This window comes from Rhinolophus sinicus, linkage group LG12 (assembly GCF_036562045.2).
Source record: "Rhinolophus sinicus isolate RSC01 linkage group LG12, ASM3656204v1, whole genome shotgun sequence".
Classification (NCBI taxonomy): Eukaryota; Metazoa; Chordata; class Mammalia; order Chiroptera; family Rhinolophidae; genus Rhinolophus; species Rhinolophus sinicus.
In genome coordinates this window covers 65,375,532-65,398,834 of record NC_133761.1, presented here as the reverse complement: position 1 = coordinate 65,398,834, position 23,303 = coordinate 65,375,532, and the positions used below count along the sequence as shown (strand labels likewise).

At 37.2% G+C, this 23,303-nt stretch overlaps 2 protein-coding genes across 2 annotated transcripts in view; both read left to right on the top strand.

Moving 5' to 3' along the window:
- The window catches only part of ASPM (assembly factor for spindle microtubules), a 39,765-nt gene extending 36,622 nt beyond the window's left edge, over positions 1-3,143 (top strand). The window contains exons 25-28 of the mRNA XM_019750944.2: positions 52-206; positions 1,515-1,691; positions 2,170-2,339; positions 2,889-3,143. Coding sequence (XP_019606503.2) covers positions 52-206; positions 1,515-1,691; positions 2,170-2,339; positions 2,889-2,988 — 602 coding nt within the window. The 3' untranslated portion in view covers positions 2,989-3,143. The remainder of the gene's footprint in view (positions 1-51; positions 207-1,514; positions 1,692-2,169; positions 2,340-2,888) is intronic.
- A 6,963-nt stretch (positions 3,144-10,106) lies between these two features.
- F13B (coagulation factor XIII B chain) lies at positions 10,107-21,858 on the top strand. The gene is given in 13 exon segments (XM_019750942.2): positions 10,107-10,289; positions 12,050-12,250; positions 13,042-13,227; positions 13,971-14,147; positions 14,489-14,665; positions 16,287-16,466; positions 16,554-16,739; positions 17,617-17,799; positions 19,041-19,241; positions 19,941-20,066; positions 20,069-20,122; positions 20,456-20,669; positions 21,642-21,858. Coding segments are annotated over 13 exon segments (1,983 nt in total). The 5' UTR covers positions 10,107-10,225; the 3' UTR covers positions 21,676-21,858.
- The last annotated feature ends 1,445 nt before the right edge of the window (positions 21,859-23,303 follow it).

The following is a 23,303-nucleotide window of genomic DNA, read 5'->3' as shown; positions in this document are numbered from 1 at the left end:
TAGCTAAAACCTCACCTTGTTGCTGTGAGTTTCTCTTTTTTTGCCTTGCAGAGGTAGTTACTAGGTTGTCTCCACGTTGTTGTGAAGACATGGCCCAGAGTGGAGCGATTTCTGAAATATTTGTTTTGATCCGAAGTTGCAATCGCAGTGTCCCCTGCATGGAAGTCATCAGTTATGCTGTGCAAGTCCTGCTCAACGTCGCCAAGGTAGTTCCCACGTCAGGGAGGAAAGTGCTGCACTGGCCAGGACACCTGGCTCAGCGATTAGGTGCATGTTTGCTCACCACTGCAACCCAGATCCCAAGTGAAAATCCGTTCATGTGCTGCAAGAGGCTCAGGGGAAAAAAATGTTTAATCTGTTAACATCATTGTTCCTGGAAACACTATTTTTTATGAGTTTATTTCTTCTGTTTTTATAATATTAGTAACAGTGATTACTAGCATTTATTGACTACTTATTTGTTGAGAACTGTCTCTAAGGTATTTCATACTATTATTCCGACTTTATAGAGAAGGAATAATTTTTACATAGGTTCCTCACCTGCAGACTCAGGGGTGGTCAGTGGTAGAGCTGAATTTAGATCCATTTCTGCCTGCCTCTAGAGCTGGTGTCTTTACCCACTGCATTGTATCGAAACGGTAGAACCTCCTCTACCCATGTCTGGCAAAACGTAATAAAGATACTGCTATCACTTAGTTACCCTGTAATACTCTATCTATTGGGATTTGGACTGGTAGCCTCTGTCTGTCCTGAACTCTAATGCATGCAATTAGTGGTATTGAGATGACAGATTTCTCTTCGCCATCCCATCCCTCAGCTCCAACTTAGAGCACGTTACCCCACATTTTGTTACTGAGAAGTAGTGGTTAAGAAAACAGACTCTGACTCCAGCTCGCCTGGGTTTGCATCCCAGCTCTGCAGCTCCCTACAGGTTACTTAGCCTCTCTGGGCTTCACTTTCTGTATCTGTCAAATGGGTGCCGTAATGGTATCTGCCTCAGGAGGTTGTGAGGATTAAAGAGTCAACAATTGAAAAAAGGTAGGAGAAATATATTTTAGACTTACTAGTATCAAATATATTTTATTTTAAAGCAAGCTCACCTCGCGCTCAAGAAGCGTGCAATAGGGCAACTAATCAAAGGTTCCGTTTTCATTATCTTACCCTGTGATTGACTGTCACAGACAAGCTATCTTTTCCTAAAAGGTTCTCACTAAAATGGCCTTGGCTTTAAGCTTGTTTTATTGACGTCAAGGTGTTCACTTTCAGAGACTATAGATTTGATTCATGTTTTGTGAAAATTTAAAGTAGTTTGGGAAGAAAAAAATTAAAATGCAAGTAGGCCTGTAAGATGGATTGAGAAATGACAGTGCAGTAATAGCACAGTCACCTTATTAAGTCCTTTGCCCTGGCTGCAGACGGTCCCAAAATTTGGCTCTACGCTTCCTGTTCGGTTGGGTTGTTTCTAAGGACATATGTGTTTGCTATAACTTGTATCTCATTCTGTTCTCTTCAAGTATGAGAAAACGACTTCCGCAGTGTACGACGTAGAAAACTGTGTAGATACGCTGCTGGAGCTTTTGCAGATGTACCGAGAAAAGCCTGGTGATAAGGTTGCCGACAAGAGCGGAAGTATTTTCACCAAAACCTGTTGTCTGTTAGCTGTTTTATTGAAGACAACGAATCGAGCCTCTGTGAGTGCTAATCAGTTGGTTTCCATTTTAACGTCACTCTCGCCACAGACTGAAGAATGGGCTTGGGAGAGCATGTGTGGACATAGGGAGGCGATTAAGCAGGGAGGCAAGTGTAGCCATGTGGTGGTCTAGGCCAGAGGTTGTACTTGACCTGGGGTTGTATGACTTTGGGAACTTTGAAGAGGGACGCTCACAAGACTTGGTGACTGAATGCGATGGTACTGACTCTGATATTTGCCTTTTCACTCAGGGAGACCTAAATGTACAATTCTTAGTACCTGCCTTCTTTATACTTGTCTTACAAATTAGCATGTAATTTAAACCAGTCTAATCACTGAACTGAGAGAGCTTGGTTTTTGATTGTTAAAAGCTCAGAGGTTTACTACATAGTGTGTATTTATTATGATTGATTTTGGTAAAATGGAAGGAATGCGAAATTTAATTACTAGTTTTAATAAACGTGCATTTTCTTTTTTAGGATGTTCGAAATAGGTCCAGAGTTGTTGACTATGTTTATAGTCTCTACAAACTAACAGCTCGTAAACATAGAATGAATACTGAAAGAATACTTTATAAGCAAAATAAGAATTCTTCTATAAGTACTTCCTTTATTCCAGAAACACCTGTACGAACCAGAGTGGTTTCAAGGTAAGTGGTGGATGTGTTCTAAAGCATTATGTCACTGTTCATTCATTCATTCATTCATTCAAGAAACATTTATTGAGTACCTACTATAAGCAATATATCGTGTTTAACAATGGAGAAACAACGTATGAACAAGAGTAGAACCTGGTGAATCTAAGGGAGATGATCTCAGTAAATAATGGAGTAAGAAGTCTGTAGCTTTAGCACATTAGGTCTGTGGTTCAGGGCAGAAGAATCAGTTTAGACATTTAAATTAGGGAATCATTAGGCAGCACTGAAGGCCTTGGCGGTGAATGCGATCACCAATGGGGAAAAGAACACACAGAAAAAGTGCCACCTACCACATTGCTGAATATCACTATGGTCCCCTTCAAAGTCCTCCCAAGTATGGCAGGGTGCAGCTAAATGGCATGAGCTGCAGGGAGCAGGACCATCTCCCAGTCTGGAATTAGGACAGTTGTGCTCAGGAGTAACCTCACGTGGTGGGGTAACACGGGTGAGGGTAGCCCTTTAGCAGAACTTTATTAATGGGAGGTTTTGTTCTTTTCACAGACTTAAACCAGGTTGGGTTTTGAGAAGGGACAACATGGAGATCACAAGTCCCCTGCAAGCTATTCGAATGGTGATGGATACGCTTGGCATTCCTTATTAGTAAATATAAATGTTTTCAGTGTGTACAGAGAAAAGAAATAGTAAAGCCAATCATGAATGTGTGAAGTGTTTTGGCTCTTTTTGTAGAACTCCTAAAATCTGACTTTGTATTAAAATCGAAGAAATACATGTACTGAATAAACTATTTTTACATTCTTCATTGTTTCTTTTATTACTTAATAGCTTAATGCACGTAAGAAACTGGTATGTCACAAAATGATTATAACACTGTTATTCACGTCTATTATCTTAAAATATTATGTTAGTTTGAATATCATATTCCTAAAGGGAATAGGATAAGTTATTATCTCTGTTTTATAGATAAATCGAGGCATTTTTCTAAAACAGATGTTGGCGATTTAAGGTTCTGATAACTTACAAGTGAGAAGAGGACTAAATCCCGAGGCCTATGGACAGTCCCCATGTGTGTCCCTGACAACTGGACCGTCCAGACAGGTACGTGACCCCAGGGCAGCAGTGAGAGCAGCCCGCCCCTCGTACAGTAGCAGCCTCGCTTTGCACTGACGGTGGGAGCAAGGTATCGCTTCTAATAGACACTTGTTCCACAGACCTGAAAACGATTTGCTGTCAAAACCAACACTTGTTATTTTCTGTGGTTTCTGTACCTTTGGGTCACTGCCACCAAACGGAGCCCGTGTGCTCCCGAGACTCTCGGAGCCTGATTCCAGTGGCTATTTCCAATCTGCTGGGGTCCCCAAACATGTCCGTAAATGGAAGCCATAAAAATGTGTCAGTGTTGACGATTACTCAGTAGTAGCTAGAAATAGAGAGACCATGTAACTGCTTCATTTACTAATTTTTTAGAAGAAGGATTTAACCTAATTAGTCTGAAATAGTCTGGGATTTAGTTAGGATACATCTAAAAATTATATTGGTATATTAGTGTATTGAAATTAACTCGGCATAAATTTTGATGTTGCTTTCGTGGTTTTTCTTGCAGTAAGGGTTTTAGGAACTGTTGGTTCTCAGTATTTTCCAAACACTGGTTTTCGTTGACCCTCTGAAGTGCTCTTTTCCCCCCCCTCTTATTCAACAGAATTTTAGTATGAACTGTATTTACTCTGGTAGGTGATACTGCTAGGATGTAATCAATCTGCATAAATTGTTAGGCATTAATCTCCCCTTCAGTGGTTACGAGTTAGCATTTACACAAGAAATATTTCTATGACGTCACACATGCAAGATGACTTCCATGTGTTTAAAGTTGTTCTGTTGTTGAAACTCATACTAAAACTTTACATAATACCTATTTTTATAGGAAGAACATTTCTCCTAAATTTATGTGATGAATCCATATCAGGATTCTGAGCCTTCCTTAAAGCTAAAGGCGTGTGTGTGTGTGTGTGTGTGTGTGTGTGTGTGTGTGTGTGTGTGTGGTGGCAGGACTGGCTGAGAAGTAATCAAGCCTTTTACTTTAGAAATCACTATTTTCTACAGCTATTATATTAAAGAAGGAATCTAAATGCATTAACTGCAATCTAATTCTGTTTTAGGTGAGTTTATTCATGGTGAAGTTAGGTGAGTTTCAAATTAACCCTCTTGTTAACTGTAATAACCCATATTTCCAGTAGAGGTCATGACGACCATGTAGTGTCATTTTTAGTTTAGTTGTAAATGTATAATACAAAGCTGTAATTTTTGTAAATAAAAGCCATTGCTTTTACATTCTTGGAAAATTTTATCAATATATCCCTAATTCAGATTGTTATTCATACCATATTTTGGCTTCATCTTGAGAGGAAGAAATTCACGTATGTTCTGTAGTTGAAGTTGGTCAAATTTTTCTCAATTGGTAGGTGATTTTTTCCCCCAGGTGTATTATCTTTATGACTTCTAATTTTTGTTTTTAGCAGTGCAAGCCTAGTACTTTAAAGCTATTACTGATTAAGAAAATCTTTTGGATAGCTTGTTGCTAGTAGCTAATGGTGCTAATACACTTACTTTTAATTTTTATATTTTTAACTAGTCCTTGATTCATGGTGTAAAGAAAAAGTGACAATTTAATGTAGTTAGTTCTGCTTTCAACAAAGAGGGAGAATTCCAGTGAAAATACTTTGCTTGTAACTTCTTCATAAAACCTAAAAATAATGCAGAGAAATATTATTTACAATTTGTTTTTGAGAACATGTGAAAAAATTTCCAACCTATGTAAAGGAAGAAGGAAATATACCCAAAGCCTTCCAATTTCCTGAAGTGCTTATGGAAAACTACCTAAAGTAGTGAGTGCTTCTGGAGCTGGCCTAAGTTATGGACCTTTTTAAATAAATTTTATAGAAGCCTATTTCAGAGAGAAGTCTCAGAGAATAGAGTTTTATTCTGTGAGTAATATTCCATTATTACTGCAGAGAGCATTTGTATTTGTAATAGTGATAGCTCTTTTTAAATTACGATCTAAATGAGAACAAAATGAAATTTGATCTAAACTTTGTCCTAACTTTGCCAAAGTATCTTTAAGTGTCAGACCCGTCAAACACGGTTTGAGTGTTTGAAATAAACTCTTCTTGCTATTGGTCTTTGCAATGGATATTTTTTAAGGTACATTAAAAGAATAGCCCAACACCTTCCTATTTACCTGGACAGTGTCACTCAGCGTCTTCCTTCTACGGTGACTTTCTCTTTGAAAATGTCCAGGTTTACCACCACTTTCCTGAAAGACCTTTCTGTCCCATCCACATTCCTATTTGCTCTAAAGCAAACGCTGACACAGGACAAACAGACCCAGGTAGCTTTCTACGTGAAATCCGTCTTGGTTCTTGCCTCAGAGTCAACACGCACACGTTTGCTCTAACAGCCTCCATCCTGTGCGCTCTGAGGATGCTGTTTATTTCCGGTCACCTGGAAAGGAACGGATACGGGAAACCCCGATCACAGATTGTGAGCCAAATAGTCTCCTCAGATGTCTCCGGCTTCTGCTGCAGCTGATCCAGTAAAGCCATGTGCATCCATGATTGCCCTGACTAGGCTAATGACAGATCCAGCAGAAACTTGGTTTCTGCTTTATAACCCTCACTTCCGACATCCGTTTCTTCTGAGCATGTGTCCACTGAGCGGAAACTACATCAGTACAAAAGCCGTGGTGTGCCTGAGTCTTGGAAGTGCTTTGGTGTGTACTGAGGCAAACTCGGCAGGACATAGAAAGGAGTGCAGCGAGCCAAACTTGTCATTATTTCTCCCTAAAGTGCCGACTTGGGCAAAATGGGGGAAAAAATGATACTTTGTGAAGCATGCATAATGCCCATGGAACATATTCAATCATATCATTGAAAGAAACTTTTATTACAGTTGACTTCAAAATCTATATGAGGAAAGATTTTAGATTTTTATTATTGACAGGGTTGAGAGATGAAGGAAAAAGGAAAGAGAGAATGACACGTTTATAATTCCATCTTTGTCACCTTTTAATTTTTCCACTCAATGTATTACTGCCCTTTTTTCCCCCTGAATTGGATATAGTTCCTTCAAAAGTGCTTATGAATGTTGGCTTAGGAATTTGTCTCTAAAACCATTTTGAATAGTGACTTTTTTAGGGATCAACAGATCATGGAGTATCAGCAGAATTTCCATAACATGCTTGAGGTAGCTTCCGTGTTCACCGTTATTTTAGAAACGAAGAAATGTAAGTACAAACAAGATTTTTTTTGAAGTCACAGTCTGGATACTGAGATTATAAATCAAAACTGAGTGACTCCAAAGTCTTTACTCCAGCCTGTAGTTCATCAACAGTATATACACAAGTAAAACTAGATGAAATTTCTGAAAAAGACTAAAGTGGGAGGACTAGTCTTAAATGCTCACATATATTCTATGGCTAGTAAAGCTAAAAGGCTGGTGCTAAAGTCATGACGAGAGTAAATAACAAAACAGAATAGAGAATCTAAAAGACCTAAAGTGTATACTGGACTCTAGTGTATGAGAAAAGTGGAAATTCCGATCAGTGGCAATAAATGAATGATTTGAAAAATAATTGGCAACTCTCTGGGAATAAATAATCTTGTTGACACCATTCACAGTGATTTATATTCAATTAAAAATTAAAACGAGTACTATAAGAAAACTGTGTTAATATTGTTTTTTTTAAAAAAATGACTTTGCATTGATTGTAACTATAACACAAATCCAAAACTCCTGAAGGAAAGATCAATTAACTTGCAAAATCTACCATAACAAATTTAAGAGATACATAGCATACCAGGAAAAAAATGCATACAACTCAAAATCAGACCAATTCCATTTTCCTTAATATATAAAAAGTTCATATAAGACCACATGGATAAGAACAAACAGTTTAATAGAAAAATGAACAAAGAGCATTTTAATAACATTCAAATGGCTTTCAAATCCATGTAATAGTCTTCCATCTCAATTGTAGAAAAATGTAAATTAAACTATACTGTGATGTTTTTACTTATCAAATTGCAACCATAGAGTGTTTAATAACTGTTTTGGGACTCGGAAAACATCCTCTTGCACTATTGGGAGAGTTAATTGCCATAATTTCCACTAGAAAACTTTAGCAATATTTATCTGTTTTATAATCACTTAGATTCATGTGAGCAAAGTGACACATGCAGTACTAGACATCGCAGAAATCTCAGCAAAAGAACATCTTGTAAGCAACTTTATTATTCAACAATAATGAATTTGATTTAAATTATATGTCCATATACCAGAAGCCTATGCTGATCTGAAAACATAAGGAACCCATTTACACACTGCTATGGAGCGACCTCCAGTATACACTGTTATGTGAAAAAGAGTGAGTTAGAAGGTGCAGATTTGTTTGTAAATGGCTAGAACCACTCTGGGAGAGGGCAAAGTTACTGAGGGCCTTCTTTGCCTTCAAGAGAGGGGAACTGGGGCCTGAGAGACAAGTGGAGGCCGGTGACCTTTCACTTTCCACCCTTTGAAGTTTGTACCATGTAAATATATTGACTTGAAAAAATAAACATTTAAACATCATGTTTGTTCTTACCTAGAATGAAAGAGATTCTTCCAACAATTTTTGAAACAGTAAATATACTTTCTCATTTTGTTATGTTTCTAGATGTAGTATACTTTCTGTATTTACTGAAATTAGTAAATGCTAGTAACTTTTAACTGATTAAAAATATAGATATTTAATTTTGATATCACTATATGTATTTTACTTTTTTAAAAAAGGACTTTCTTTGAACTTTGGCCCTTACACTTACTAACTTTGTGATCTTCGGACAAGCCTCTTCAACTTCAAAACTCTCTAAGTTTCAGTGCATTGTTTTGTAAAATTGAGCAATAAAAAGGAATGAAATACTAGGACACACAGCAACATGGATAAATCCCTAAACATGCTGAATGAAGGAAGTCTAACTTACAAAAAAATGGGTACTTGTATATTTCCAATTACATGAAGTTCTAGAACAGATAAATGAGATGATCGGTGGAAAAATTGGAGCAGTGGTTGCGTGAGGGGAGTGGAGAGCAGTTTACCTGGGAAGGAGCAGAAAGGAATTTTCTGGGACGATGGTAATTGGTAGGGGTTTGAGGTCTACTGACGGATGCATTGCTCAAGACACATAGAACCTACGCTTAAAAGCTGTGTTTTTCTGGGTAACCAGATGGTTCAGTTGGTTAGAATGCGAGCTCTCAACAACAAGGTTGCTGGTTCAATTCCCGCATGGGATGGTGGGCTGCGCGCCCCCTGCAACTAAAGATTGAAAATGGCGACTGGACATGGAGCTGAGCTGTGCCCTCCACAACTAGATTGAAGGACAATGACTTGACATGGAGCTGATGGGTCCTGGAAAAATACACTGTTCCCCAACATTCCCCAATAGGAAAAAAAAAAAAAAGTTTTGTGTTCCTTTGCAAATTTCATATCCAAAGAATCATCTGTAAAAAATACTGAGTTCAAGTTAATGACATATTTGCATATGTATTTATAGTGACACATAAATACTTGCAATTCACTTTGAAATGTATCAAAAAAAGATGGACGGATAGATGAATAAATATGTGAGATTAAAAATATAATAAGCTGTGAATAGTAGAATCCGGGGGGAGGTTATATTGAACCATTTTCAAATTAAAAGACAAAAACGTCTTTAGAAATGAGCAGAAGCCAATTATATCCCTAAACCGGAAGTCACCCAAATGTGCATGAGCAGAAGGGACAGATGCTTTGAGGCATAGCCACATGGAATACCACACAGAGAAGCCATGATCTACATCCCAAAATATGGATGAATCTCACAAGCAAAAGGTTACACAAGAAACAAGGCATTAAAAAAAAATAGTATGATTTTAGGCATGGAATATAAAGTAGGTGAAACTGATCTGTGCTGTTAGAAGTCAAGATACTGTTTTAACACGCGGTGGGCGTAGGCAGTGACTTGGAGGGGAGGGGACTGAGGAGTCGGCGGTGCTGGTTTCACAGACATGTTCAGCGTGAGACTCCACTGATCTGTACCCTTATGTTGTGTGCACTTTACATATGCTGTATTTTAATAAAAAGTTACAACATTGAAATGATAATAGTTTCCATGTCACAGCATTATCCTGTAGTTTAAACCCATTAGAATGCATTCAACTCCAAGGGCAGTAATTTTGATCTGGTTTTTTTTTTTCGTTGCGCTGTACACAAAGCCGAACGTGACTTGGCACGTAGTGGACACTGAAAACGCCAGCACCGTGCTTACTTATCACCTGCCACTGAATACAAACTCTCTAGAAGTTAGACATTACGATATAATATCCTATCATTGTTCAAGCTAATTAAGGTCATTTGTCTCCTTAAGCAGCGCCGTCTAGACAACATCATTGTTTAACATCAGGTGTCCATTATCTCGTGTTCCTAAGTTCATCTCTCCATTGGATCAATGGCGGGGGAAAAAAAATCGATGGCCACAGTGAACTTTACTCTGTGGATTTACAAGAAGGGATTAAGTTGAAAAATTACTTGGGTTTTACTGCAGTCTGAGTTAATTATTTATGCTGCTGCTATTGTCGTCCTTATTGGTTATGTTCTTGTTGGATTCTGGTATGAAAAGCATTGTCCATTAACCTAGTTATGTTATTTTAGTATTATTCGAAAATCTTTTACCTGAAATATAAGGCTTGTGACAAAGGGACTTAAACAGATGTTGTAAATAATTAACTTTTCAGCAGAAGTATTGTGTACTTAATGAGGAGTCCCCAGGGCTTCAGAATTGTTCGACTCTTGATTAAGCGCACCGTTGAAGATGAGGTCGAAAGTCTTGGCTTTTATTATCATATTAATCATCTCAGGAGAACTCTACGCAGAAGGTAAAATTAATTCTTAATATTCCTTATTCTCTAAAACCTATAAAGGGAAATTGTAGCATTCGTTCAATTTGAGCTTTTAATACAGTCTCTCATTTTTACGTATCAATTTTATTAAAAATAACAAACTTCTTATACATATAGTTTGTTAAAATATTTAGATATTTTTCTTTTGGGCAAAGCTACTAAACTCTTCTTATAGCAACATAACGGAGAAAAATAGAACAAGTTCGAAAACCCTTTGTATTTCTAGGTTTTGGGGCACAGAAGACCACAATCTAAATATTTTAAACGGTTTTCAGACTAGCAGTACTGTCGTTTAGAATTTCTATTTCGTACTAGAATCCATTTCTAACACTTCAAAGTTTGGACAGTTTCCATTCTCTGTTCATAACGTGAGAGCTTAATGTGGGAAATTTGAGAAAGACCATAGAGCATCAAGAAGATTTTTGACTCTTGATGCTTTTTTATCCTACTTTTTTATCCTAATTTATTCACTGGTTGAAGCCATTCAGTAGTGATTTGTAGGAGGCCCGTATAATTGATTACGTGAACAAGGACACTTTTGAGAGTGGAAGGGGCTTTATTAATAATTATGTGGGACGACAGGTGTCAATCAAGACTGTTTAGACAAACCAGTACCTGTGGTCTCCATGACCACTGGAAATGTTTATAGCAGACGGTCTAATGTGTGACATGAGTGTGAGAGTGAGGCGGGTGTGACTCGTTAACAGTGATATTAGGCTGTAGGGGTAAGAAACCAGTCAAGTCATTCAGTGCCAGCAAGGCTGAGTATGCAAAACAGGAAACCACAGCAGTAAGACTTTTCTAAAATAAACACCTCAGGGAATCTGTTGAAACAGAATATCCTACGCATTATAATTGTCTTTTAGTCAAATAGTTTACTATAAATTTTCTACCAAAAAGAGGTATGCAATTAAAATTATGAAAGTAAAATAAATAGAATACATCCTATGTGATACATTTAATTCTACAATAAGATAATACTCGCATAGTTTCTTTAGTTTTATTTTTCTGTCTACACAGAGAAAACCCAGCTGATGTAGTTGTCTATTACATATACCATGAGGACATTGCAATATTCTAGCAAAACTTCTAATTCTTATATGGTTGTAATCTTTCATACAAACAAAAAAGCTGCCCAAGACAGGGACCATGATCTCATATTCCCGTGCTTTCCCCACCCCCACCCTGCGTTTGCATGTCTTCAGGACTCCATCTGTTGTAGAACTCTGCTGTGTAATATGGTGGCCACAGCCATACATGGCTATTGAAATGTGGCTAATCCTAACTGGGATGTGCTGTAAGTGTAAGATCACAGTGGCACACTGACAGAAGAAAGAACGGAAAATATTTGTAATATATTGGGGTGAATAAAACCTATTATTAAAATTGACTTTAATTGTTCCTTTCATGAATGTGGCTACTAGAAATTTTAAAATTACATTTGTGGCTCACACGATATGTCTAGGAGAGAGTGCTATTTTATAAGGTGAGAGAAAGCTTCCTGAGGAAGTGGCGTGCCCAGTTTTCATCTGACTGTTTGGTGCTGGGGTTGCCTTCAGCTTAATTCTGATTGAAAAGGATTGTCACAGAAGTACTTTCAAATTTTAGGTAATAAAAATAAGTACTAGGTAAAGTGTCTGCAAACACTTTGAAATGACGTGTATTATTGCCTAGACACAAATTTCCTGGGTTTAGATACGTTTTTCAGTTTTCAGCTTGATATTTACTCATTTCAGAGAAACCCTGTGGTCTTCCTAGTGTGGAAAACGGAAGACTTGCCCCGTATTACTACTCTTTTGAAAGTTTTTACTTTCCAATGAGCATAGACCAAAAATTGTCATTTTCCTGTTTGGCTGGTTATGCAACTGAGACTGGGAAACAAGAGGACAAAACCACGTGCACAACGGAAGGCTGGAATCCGAGACCAAGATGCTTCAGTAAGTCGGTGGAATGTGTCAACATAATCTCTGTGATACTCAAGTAAATTAATTAATAAATATCAAGGACCATTAGAAGATGGCAGGTGGTTAATCATTTTGGTAGATACGAACAAAATGAGTGGTCCACTGTCCTTTGTACAAAATACAGGCAAATTCTGTAAATAATGTTTCTCATTAAAATGTTATTTTCGTTATTGGTTGTTAATATCTCCCTATGAATAGAATACAGATAATTAATGAAATTGTTATTTGTCACATTGCAAGGAACAGAGACACAATTGAGTTTCTTTAATTAATGAGAAACTTATACAGGTCCTTGGGCATAGGAGCCAGATAAACGCTTGATGTCTGCAGAATTATTAGTTAAGGATCCGTCAAGTACAAATGTGCTTTTGTTTATGTTAAAAATCGTCCAACACTGTAGGCTTAAAATAGTAGGAAGTAAATCCAAAAAGATTCCTCCTATTTTCCATTAACGATGGTCAATGGAATAGCTCTGGCTATATTTTCTAAAAGTTGGTGTGGTAGAGTAGAAATGACTAGTGGAAGTGAAATTAGTAAATATAATACAAAGACTGTCAGTGTCAAATTGAATCAATGGTTGAGGAAATTTGAAGCCGAACTTGGAGGATATTTCCAAAATTGAGTATAATGAAGGAATTGTTGAGTGAACACTTTTGTCCTTCAAATTTCAGGAATAATATTAAACTTTTCCCCTAGTTTTGCTACTTAGTAAAAGAGAAGCTTAATTTCATCAATGTAAGCAAAGAAATATTTTTTTCCCATAGAAAAATGTATTAAGCCTGACCTGATGAATGGTTTCATCTCTGATGCCAAATTATTATACAAATTTCAAGAGAACATGCGTTACAGTTGTGCTTCAGGATACAAAACCACTGGAGGACAGGATGAAGAAGTGGTTCAGTGTCTCGCTGACGGATGGTCTTCTCAACCAGCCTGCAGGAAGGAGCATGGTATGTGCCCAAGCGTCATTTCCCAGACCATAAAGGCTTATGGGGCTCCTGCTTTCATTTCTTAATGGGCATTTCTATTTCATGCAATCCTTTTTTTATTATGTCTGCAAATGCAGGACGTTATTGTATGGTTTTTCTCAAATGCTAGGTGTTTCCTTAATCCAGGGGTTCTCAACTCCCACCACACACTCGTCCAGCAGGTCTGACTTTATACTAATAATAAGAACCATAAAAATAAGAATTAGAGTGGAACAAAAAAAACTTAATAAACCTGTTTCTTGCCACATACGTAAATTACTATTTTTTTTTTTTTTAGAGAAGACATTGGGGTAATGTACATTATTTTATATTGTAAACCAATATCAGATATACTTAAAAATTATCCAATAATTTGAATACACATGCTTTGTTAGTGATTTGTTAGTTTGTTTAAATTATACAAATCCACAGAGGGCACATAATCCAAAAATTGTTACCGCACACGCCTTCAGTTGAATTGTGGCTTTTGGTCAAATACACTAGACTAGGATGTTAAAACAAGGAAACTGGTAGAGATAGGACACATGGTGTGTGAAGAAAGGAAATAGAGAGGCCAAGGCCAACTTTGTCTATTTTGCATCTTTGCCAAGGGTTGATTTGGTTATACAGCCTAAGGTTTCATGAAAATACACGTGGAGATTTCTACTTACTATTTCAAGTTTAGTGATGAAGTTCATAAAATAAGTAACTTTAATTTCTGCTAGAGACATGTTTGGCTCCAGAATTGTATCATGGAAATTATTCCACAACACAGAGAACGTTCCAAGTGAAGGGCAAAGTGAGATACGAATGTGCTCCTGGCTACTATACAGCTGGAGGAAAGAAGACGGAGGAGGTAGAATGTCACACCTATGGATGGTCTGTCACACCAAAATGCACCAGTAGGTTCTCATTTTGAAGACAATCGACTTCACTCTGAAAATTTCCTCTCGGAAGTGTATATGCGTTGTCATGCTAATATGTTCCCTTTTCATCCTTTTATTTTGTTTCTGGTCTTAATTGTGTGGATAGTAGGTTTTGATCATTGAAAACTCTCAAATAGGAAAGAATTTCTTTCAGCTCAGATAATTAAATATTAATTGGCAAGCTTTTAGTATGTGTAATGAAATATAGCCAATTTTCTAATTTCTATTCCAAATGTGACATGTAAGTGGTAGGTGAATTTTTTTCTATCAGAAAAGTAACACTTCTTTGTATTTTTTGTTTGTTCTTTCATTTTTAGAATTAAAATGCTCTCCTTTAAGATTAATAGAAAATGGATATTTTCATCCTATAAAGCAAACCTATGAAGAAGGAGATGTTGTTCAGTTTTTTTGTCATGAAAATTATTACCTAAGTGGGGCTGATTTAATCCAGTGCTACAACTTTGGCTGGTACCCAGAATCTCCTGTATGTGAAGGTAACTTTTAAAATTTTACACATGCAAGCAAAATATCATGTCTTAATAGTGTCTCTGATGGTATCGAATTCTTGTCCTGAGTGCTACTTTTTAAATTAATATTGTCTTTTAAATCAGTGCTGTTTTCAGCAAACTTTAATATAGTTAATCTGAAGAAATCTTAAATTTTGTACTAGATTATAGAGTTGCTATTATCTTTTAAGCTTCTTAAGAAAATTTCATAAAATTTACATCTCTCATTATAATGAATAACTGTTTTGTTGGTAATTACTAGATCCAATTGTCTGAGGCTTCCCTTTGGAAGGGAACTTTCTGATGTGGTCACTTATTTCCTGATGCAAAAATACAGTCTTCAAAATCATGGGTAAAGAGCAGGAAAATCAACAGAGTGTTACCCAGTGTGAATATGAAAAATGAGGTTATCTAGGAAGAGCCATCCTAAAATGTAACTTAACGATTGTGGTTAAGGTTTTGTCACTGGGTGTGTTGAAGCAGGTGGCATGATTCCCTGTTAGGAGACATCAAATCAATAGTCATTTAATCACACCGAAGTGGAGCCTAGTCTCACAGAGGAAACAGATATGGAAAAATGAAAAAGTAATTGATACAAGGTGACACATGGTATAAGAAAATCAGGAGTGAAGGATTTAAACAGCAATTAAAGATGGGTACGATGTTTACGGAGATGATGGAGAATATTCGAACTGGGCCTTACAAGATAAACCAGAGTTTTGAGGATTGGGAAGGATGGGGAGACGTCAAAGCCTCTGTTTACTCTGTAGTGTAGAAAACTGTGTGATTATTAACAGGAGAAAGGTAGGAAAGTCGAAGCTGGAAGACAGCACTGAAGATGTGAGGTCGGTGCTGGGAGGACCGGAAGGGGGAGCCCAGCAGGGGGGTGCAGTGGGACTGCACGGAAGGACCATGATTCTGCAAGTGCACCGAACGATACTTTAATGTTTGTAATTAATTAACGTGTTTGTTGTAAAAATTTCCAGCCTTGTGTCATAGTAGAGAGGGAGATTGTTAGCAAGTTGTCTGTGGTGTGTTACTTCAAAAAAAAGAGACAGGCTCACCTGTTTCCTATTCCACACTCCCCCTGCCCCCATTCAAATTAGTCAGCTGCCAACATGCCTATTATTTTCTCTAGTAAATCCTCAGTAGATGTGGGATGGGCAGTGTCGTAAGGTGAATAATGCCGCCCCACCCCCCAGCTACCTGTGTCCTAATTCCTGGAACCAGTGAGTGATCCCTTATACTGCAGAGGGACTTTGCAGATGTGATTAAGGATCTTGAGCTGCGAGTAACATCTAGGATGATGTACCTGGGCCCTAAATGTAATCCCGAGCATCCTCCTAAAAGGGGGCAGAGGGGGATGGGACTACAGAAGAGGGAGTATGTGGACAGGGCCTCATGAGCTCATGCATCCAGTCGTTACTGTGTTCTGTTGGTTAGAAGCAAATCTCACTTCCTGCTCCTGGGGATGGGTGACCATCAGGAGGCGGGGGTTTGGGGAGTGACCCTAAAGTCTGTCTGCCCTACTTCTTATGGTACTTGGCACAACGGATGTAATTGTTTTTTTGTAATTATATGACAAAATATGCTGATACTTTTCCACAAGGAAGAAGAAATCGATGTCCTCCTCCACCTCTGCCTCTAAACTCCAAGCTTCAAACATATTCAACAACCTATCGTCATGGAGAAACAGTTCGTATAGAATGTGAACTGAATTTTGAGATACAGGGATCAGAAGAAATACGTTGTGATAATGGAAAATGGACAGACCCTCCAAAGTGCACTGGTTAGTAACACCCACATCAGCTTTCCCGAAAGGGAAATCCACTTGTGTGGCTGAATACTCTCTTCTCTTTAAATTGTCCCTTTTCAGAGGAAAAGGAGAAGACAGTTTGTGAGGAGCCACCCCGCATTGAGCACGGTGCAGCAAACTTACACGCTAAGGTTTATTACAATGGGGATAAAGTGGAATTTGCATGTCAACGTGGCTATCATCTGCGTGGGCCAAAAGAAATCACCTGTTTGCGTGGGAAGTGGACTGTTTCCCCCGAGTGTGTTGGTACGTGTGGCACAGTGGCAGTAGCTAAGCCTATCGCGTAAACAATTTTTATTCTTTTCATTTCATTGGCATACTTACAGCAAGAGATCACTGCTTAGAAAAGATAGAAACTCAGCTTTGTGTGTGTGTGTGTGTGAGGATAGGGAACCATCTGTAGAAGTGAAGCCAACATAAAGAATTGGGAAACAAAAAACACCGTTTTGAATGTGTCTCAGTGTTAGACACTCTTATTTGACCTATGTGTCTCTGTAACTTCTGAGCTTTAGATGACAGCATATAAGTGAGGACAAGCTTCATTGGAGAAGACGAGTAAGGACATGCTGGGTTGAGCTACTCACCATCAGCTTCTGGAGGAATCCCCACAAACATGTACTGAGGAGATTTATTGTGTGAAAGCAAAGCTATTAGAGATGCTAGAGACATCAGCAGAGGAAGAGGGACACTCCAAGGAGAGAGAGAAATGGGAGTTTTCATCCCTGGGTTGACTGAGATCCGAGATGTGGAGAAACAAGACGGAAAAAAATAAAACTGGATGATGATCATGGGCAGGTTTAGAACTGAGCATAACGTTTAGGTTAAAGAGCAGTATTTACCTTGGTATCCATTTTAGGAACATCCTGATCACGATTCCTTCACAAGCAAGAAAAGTGGAAATACTCATCCTAGTTCTGAGGCAAAACGCTGGCTGTTTAGTCTTCGTAAATTTTAAAAGTATTAGAGCTGAGTAACATTTCTCTAGATTCTGGTGAATTTAGAAATTAATTGTCCTAAACCAGGTAGGGCAAACATTGAGGTACTATCATATGGGGGACTACATATATTATATCATTCTGTTGTTGTAAGTTCCTATTAAGTTGAAAATAACCTCTTTTCTTAGAAAATAATGAGAACTGTAAGCCTCCACCCGTGATAATAAATGGGGCTGTTGTTGGTGGATTGTTGGCAAGCTACACGCCCGGGTCCTCCGTGGAGTATCGGTGTGATGAATATTACTTACTGAAGGGAGCGAAAAGGTCTCGTTGTCAGCAAGGGCAGTGGTCATCCCCACCTGTTTGCTTAGGTAAGCAAGAGAACACATTCGATTTTTAAAAAAGTTTTTTCCCCCCAGCTTTATTGACACAACTGACATATAACATTATGTAAGATCATGGTGTCCAATGATAATTTGATTTCCCGTGTATAGTATTGTGAACTGATTACCACAGTAAGCTTACTTAACGTAGCCTTCACCTCCCATAACTACCATCTTTTGTTATTTATAATGAGAGCATTTAATAGCTACTCTCTTGGTAACTTTCAAGTATATGAAACAATGTTGTTAACTCTAGTGATTTGTTCCTTAGAACTTATTTCTCTTAGAAAACAGGACACATTGAATGTCTTTTGCCATCGTGTTTGTATTTTTGTGTGATTTTTCATACAATGTTTTATAGCATGGAAATAATGATTTTATAGGAATCTTTTTTCCCCCAAGTGTTTCCCTTATTATTTCTGTAAGCAGAAAACCTCCAATAGCTATCTAGTTCTTTTCTTAGTACAGTATATTAATAGCTTTCCTCGCCACCATTTTTTATATCTTGTTGAGCAAATCAAAACATGTTTGTAGTTACTCTAAATATATTTTAGATTAAGGCATGGTATAACGAATGCTGTTTCAAATAGAGAACTGAGGCAGCTACCTACATAATTACCTAAATTGAGATAACTGTGAGAAAACAATATTCAGCTCTCATTTTTTACCTTTGCTAGTGAGAGTTACATTTAAAGTAATGGAACTGGTCACTATAGGTGCAATTAACTTGTTACACTGTGACTTTTACAAATGGGTAATGGCATGATCAACTTCTATAAATTAAAATAAAAACCTTTTTATTTTAATGAAATGAAAGTCATTAGAAATAATTAGCCTTTTAAACTACAAAACAAAGGAATGTAATAACACTGTAATAACTATGTATGGTGTCATATGGGTACTAGACTTAACAGGGTGATTACTTCTTAAGGTATATTAATGTCTAATCAGGTTATACACCTGAAACTAATATAATGTATGTGAACTATAATTGAAAAATAAAAAGATTATAAAAAATTAAGTGGTCTTAATTTATAAGAAATGTTTAAATTCAGTTGATAATAAAAAGTGCATACTTTAATATGTATGTGTGTGAGGAGCTTTGACAATGATAAATGTTAAATATAAAATAATTGTTTTCTATGTCTGTTATCATTTTTATTTTAAAAATATATCAGTTTCATATTTGCCAGATGAGTAAACAATGAAAAGAACATTTTGTGTTACAGAGCCGTGTACTGTTAACATGGAGTACATGAACAGAAACAACATAGAGATGAAGTGGAAGCTTGAAGGAAAGGTCTTACATGGAGATTTAATAGATTTTGTATGTAAACAGGGCTTTGACCTAGCTCCATCCACGCCAGTGTCTGCATTATCTGTGCAGTGCGACAGAGGAGAAGTGAAATATCCTGTGTGTTTGAGAAAAGGTAAAATAATGGTGCTTCCTCAGAATAGCTCAGGGGATCAGTGTTGTCACTTGGGTTCACAGTAGAAGACTCTAAACCATTTATCGTCATCTTCTAATCTATAAAAGTGGAAATGAGCTGATGAATTTCCAGTCAACACATACTTAAATAGGATGGCTACGCTGACATCTTTTCATTCCAGTAAGTCAAGTTTATAAAGGGAGTCATCAGGAGGTTTGATGAATATCACCAGACTCTCAGAGCATTGATAGTCGTCTGGGAGAACCAACTAGTATGTATAACATTGCTCTCCTTAGCGCTGACTGGAGAGTGTTGTCTCAGGAAAGGGTGAGGTGGAGCACGAGACTTTGCTATTCCTAGGACGTTGGATTTTTAAGAAGAAAAAAAGGAAGAGAATATATACAGAAGCGTGGCTTCCAGAGGAATCTCATACACTGTCACTTCCAGCTAGGTAGAGGGGAAAAATAAAACCATGATTGTCAATACTTGGCTCATTTAAATGTGTATTTACATATTATGAGATTCAAATTGAAATAATAAATGTTGTAGTATGAAATTGAGAAATGCTGTCAATATTTAAAAATTGAGACGTGTCATAAATGCTTTTATATAAAACACCATTGTATTTCTGTAACAATTATGAAAGCACTGGATACTGATTATAGCAATTGACTGTATATTTGAACAATTATTTTTCAGAATCTAAAGGCATGTGTGCATCTCCTCCACTTATTAAAAATGGAGTCATTCCTAGTTCAGTAGGAGGCAGCTCTGAAAATGGTTCCCCAGTAGAATCCAGGTGCCTCGATCAGCGTTTCCTACAAGGCCTAGAGTTTCCCACCGTTTACAGGGAGTGTGGACCAAACCACCATTGTGTGTAGGTACGTACGACTCATTGTGGCTCTCGTTAATGAGATAAACCGTATCCTTTCACTTGCCATGCTCGTTGTGCTACTACAACGGTCACAGGACGCTTCACATGCTATGTTTGTGTTAGTTAGTGTTCCTATATAGTCAGACATCTACCAAGAACTACAGAGAAAAACAGCAGGCTGTTTTCTGTAAGCTCGGAACCTATTTTCTGACTTAAATATTAATTCTGTCTAACTTACTTGACACTCTAATGCCTGGAAATTTGAAGGTCGTCATGCAACACAATGCTTCCTGGCAGTCCCAAGATGTAGCAACGTAATTTTCTTCTTTTAATTTTTCAGAGCCTTGCACATCATCTTCTGTTGAAATGGAAAAGAATAATGTACTGTTGAAATGGGATTTTGACAACAGACCATATATTTTCCGTGGTGAATATGTTGAGTTTCTTTGTAGGAGGGAGACTTACGTAGCTCAGTTATCTACTGTTGGAGCTGAACTTGGAGTGCGATGTGACAGAGGGCAGATAAAATATCCAAGACGTATTCAAAAACAAAGGTGAGACGAGGCCTGTGTCTTACAACTATTTTTTGATTGTTTGTTTTTTAGTCATTGTTAGTCAACAGTCATCATGTTGTAAATTTCAGAAATATTAGGCTCTACATTTCTACTTTTTGGTCATTATAAAGGAAAAAATAATTTTCTTTTTTCTTTTTTTAACTAACAAAGCTCCTAGAAGTATTAACTAATTGAGAAAAGTTTCTGAGTTATCCAAACTGAAAGCATTGTGTGTTATTTGATATTTGCAACACTTTGGCAATTTGATAAATAAATCCATTTATATGTGCCATATTTAAATGTGAAAAAGTTACCTATGTTTTCTGAGGTAGACAAAGTCACATATCCTTCCATTTCCCAGTATAGGTTTATGTATAGATACTAAAGATTGGAAACACAGTTGTATAAATCTTTGAAGTGATAGGAGAACATGCTAATAACAATGATTAAAATTATGGTCTTTATTATAAAGAACAGATTTCTATATAAAATTTGGACTCCCCTATTGAAGTGTTTCCCATATGACAATTTAAAAATACATTTTCTATTTGTTGAAGAATGGAAAATGATCTTTTTTTTTTTTTTAGAAAAACATTGAAATAATACAACAAAATGATGGGTGTAAAACTTTTATATTTCATTTTTAACAACTGTGGTAAATATCAGAATAGAAAACTTTCATATGCCATTTAAATGTTTTAGTGTATCTTTGATTTGTAATTCCTAACACAAAAAGAAATAAACAACTTAGAAAAATTATAAAAAAAAGTGTTAATGTAGTTTATAAAAGGGACTTCTGGTATAATTTTACAAGTGTGTTTTCATGCTTTTAGAAGTACCTAGTTAAACCATTGACTAACTACATGAAATATTGAAGGACTGAGGCTAATAAAAACTTGACCAGAAGTGATGCTTATTTTAAAAATCTCTCTCTCTTTTTCTCTTACCGCTCTATCGGCCTTTCTTACCAAGGATGCTGTTTTATCAAGAACCCGTGAGGACATAAAATGAATTGCAGAAAGAAGATTCATGTTTCAACACATTATAAAATCCTTTATGAAACGTAATTTTTAGAAGAAAAATGTTGAATTAAAAACTTATAAGTTTTCACTTGCTTGAAGATTTGAACCTAGATTGTTTATAATAAATATTTTCTGTACCTGTAAATATAAAGCCAGAACATATCCTTTCATTTCTAATTTGGATGATTTCACATGTAACCTATTTGTAAACAAAAGCCAGAACATGTCCTTTCATTTCTAGCTTTCATTTCTAGTATCGTTTCATTTCTAGCTTTCATTTCGAGTTTCATTTCGAGTTTCATTTCTAGGTTCGTTTCATTTCTAGCTTTCATTTCTAGGTCGTTTCATTTCTAGTTTCATTTCTAGCTTTCATTTCTAGTCATTTCATTTCTAGTTTCATTTCTAGGTTCGTTTCATTTCTAACTTCATTTACTAGCTTCATTTCTAGCTTTCATTTGGAGTTTCATTTCATTTCTAGTTTCGTTTGTAGCTTTCATTTCTAGGTCGTTTCATTTCTAGCTTTCATTTCATTTGGAGATTCATTTCATTTCTAGTTTCGTTTGTAGCTTTCATTTCTAGTTTCATTTCATTTCTAGCTTCGTTTCATTTAGAGTTTCATTTCTAGTTTCATTTCTAACTTGCATTTCTAGTTCGTTTCATTTCTAGCTTTCATTTGGAGTTTCATTTCTAGTTTCGTTTCTAGGTTTATTTCATTTCTAGTTTCATTTCTAAGTTCGTTTCATTTCTAGTTTCATTTCTATCTTCATTTCTAGGTTTGTTTCATTTGTATTTCTAAGTTCGTTTCATTTCAAGCTACATTTCTAGCTTTCATTTCTAAGTTTGTTTCATTTCTAGCGTTTCTAGCTCATTTGTAGCTTTCATTTTAGGTTCGTTTCATTTCTAGCTTTCATTTGGAGTTTCGTTTCATTTCTACTTTCGTTTCTAGCTCATTTGTAGCTTTCATTTTTAGGTCGTTTCATTTCTAGTTTTATTTCTAGCTTCATTTCATTTCTAGTTTCATTTTTCTATCTTCATTTCTAGGTTCGTTTCATTCTGTAACCCTGCGTAAAAACAGTCTGTTTCCCAGCTGTTAGTTTCAGGGCCCACTAAGGGAAGATGGGGAACCACCCAGGAGGGAGCGGAGCTGGGGAGCCGCCCAGGAGCCCAGGAGCCCAGGAGCTGGGCTGCCCGGGAGCTCCTGGGCAGCTCAGCAGCTCAGCTAAGTGAAGGTGCTGTGTTCAATTTTAGTCGCAGGGGGCACACACAATACCCCCCTGCTGGATTGAACCCAGCATCCTTGTGGTTAGAGCCCGTGCTCTAACCACTTGAGCCACTGGGAGGTCAGCTCAAAGTGCTGTGTTCAACCTTAGTCGCAGGGGGCGCGGCACACAAACCAGCCCCTGCGGGAGTTGAACCGGCAACCTTGTGGTTGAGAGCCCGCGCTCTAACCAACTGAGCCACCCAACTGCTCAGAAGCTCACAGCTCAAGATGCGGTGTTCAATCTTAGATGCAGGAGGCACAGAACAAAAACCATCCCCTGCGGGACTCGAACCAGCAACATTGTGGTTGAGAGCCCACGCTCTAACCAACTGAGCCACTCGGGAGCTCTGC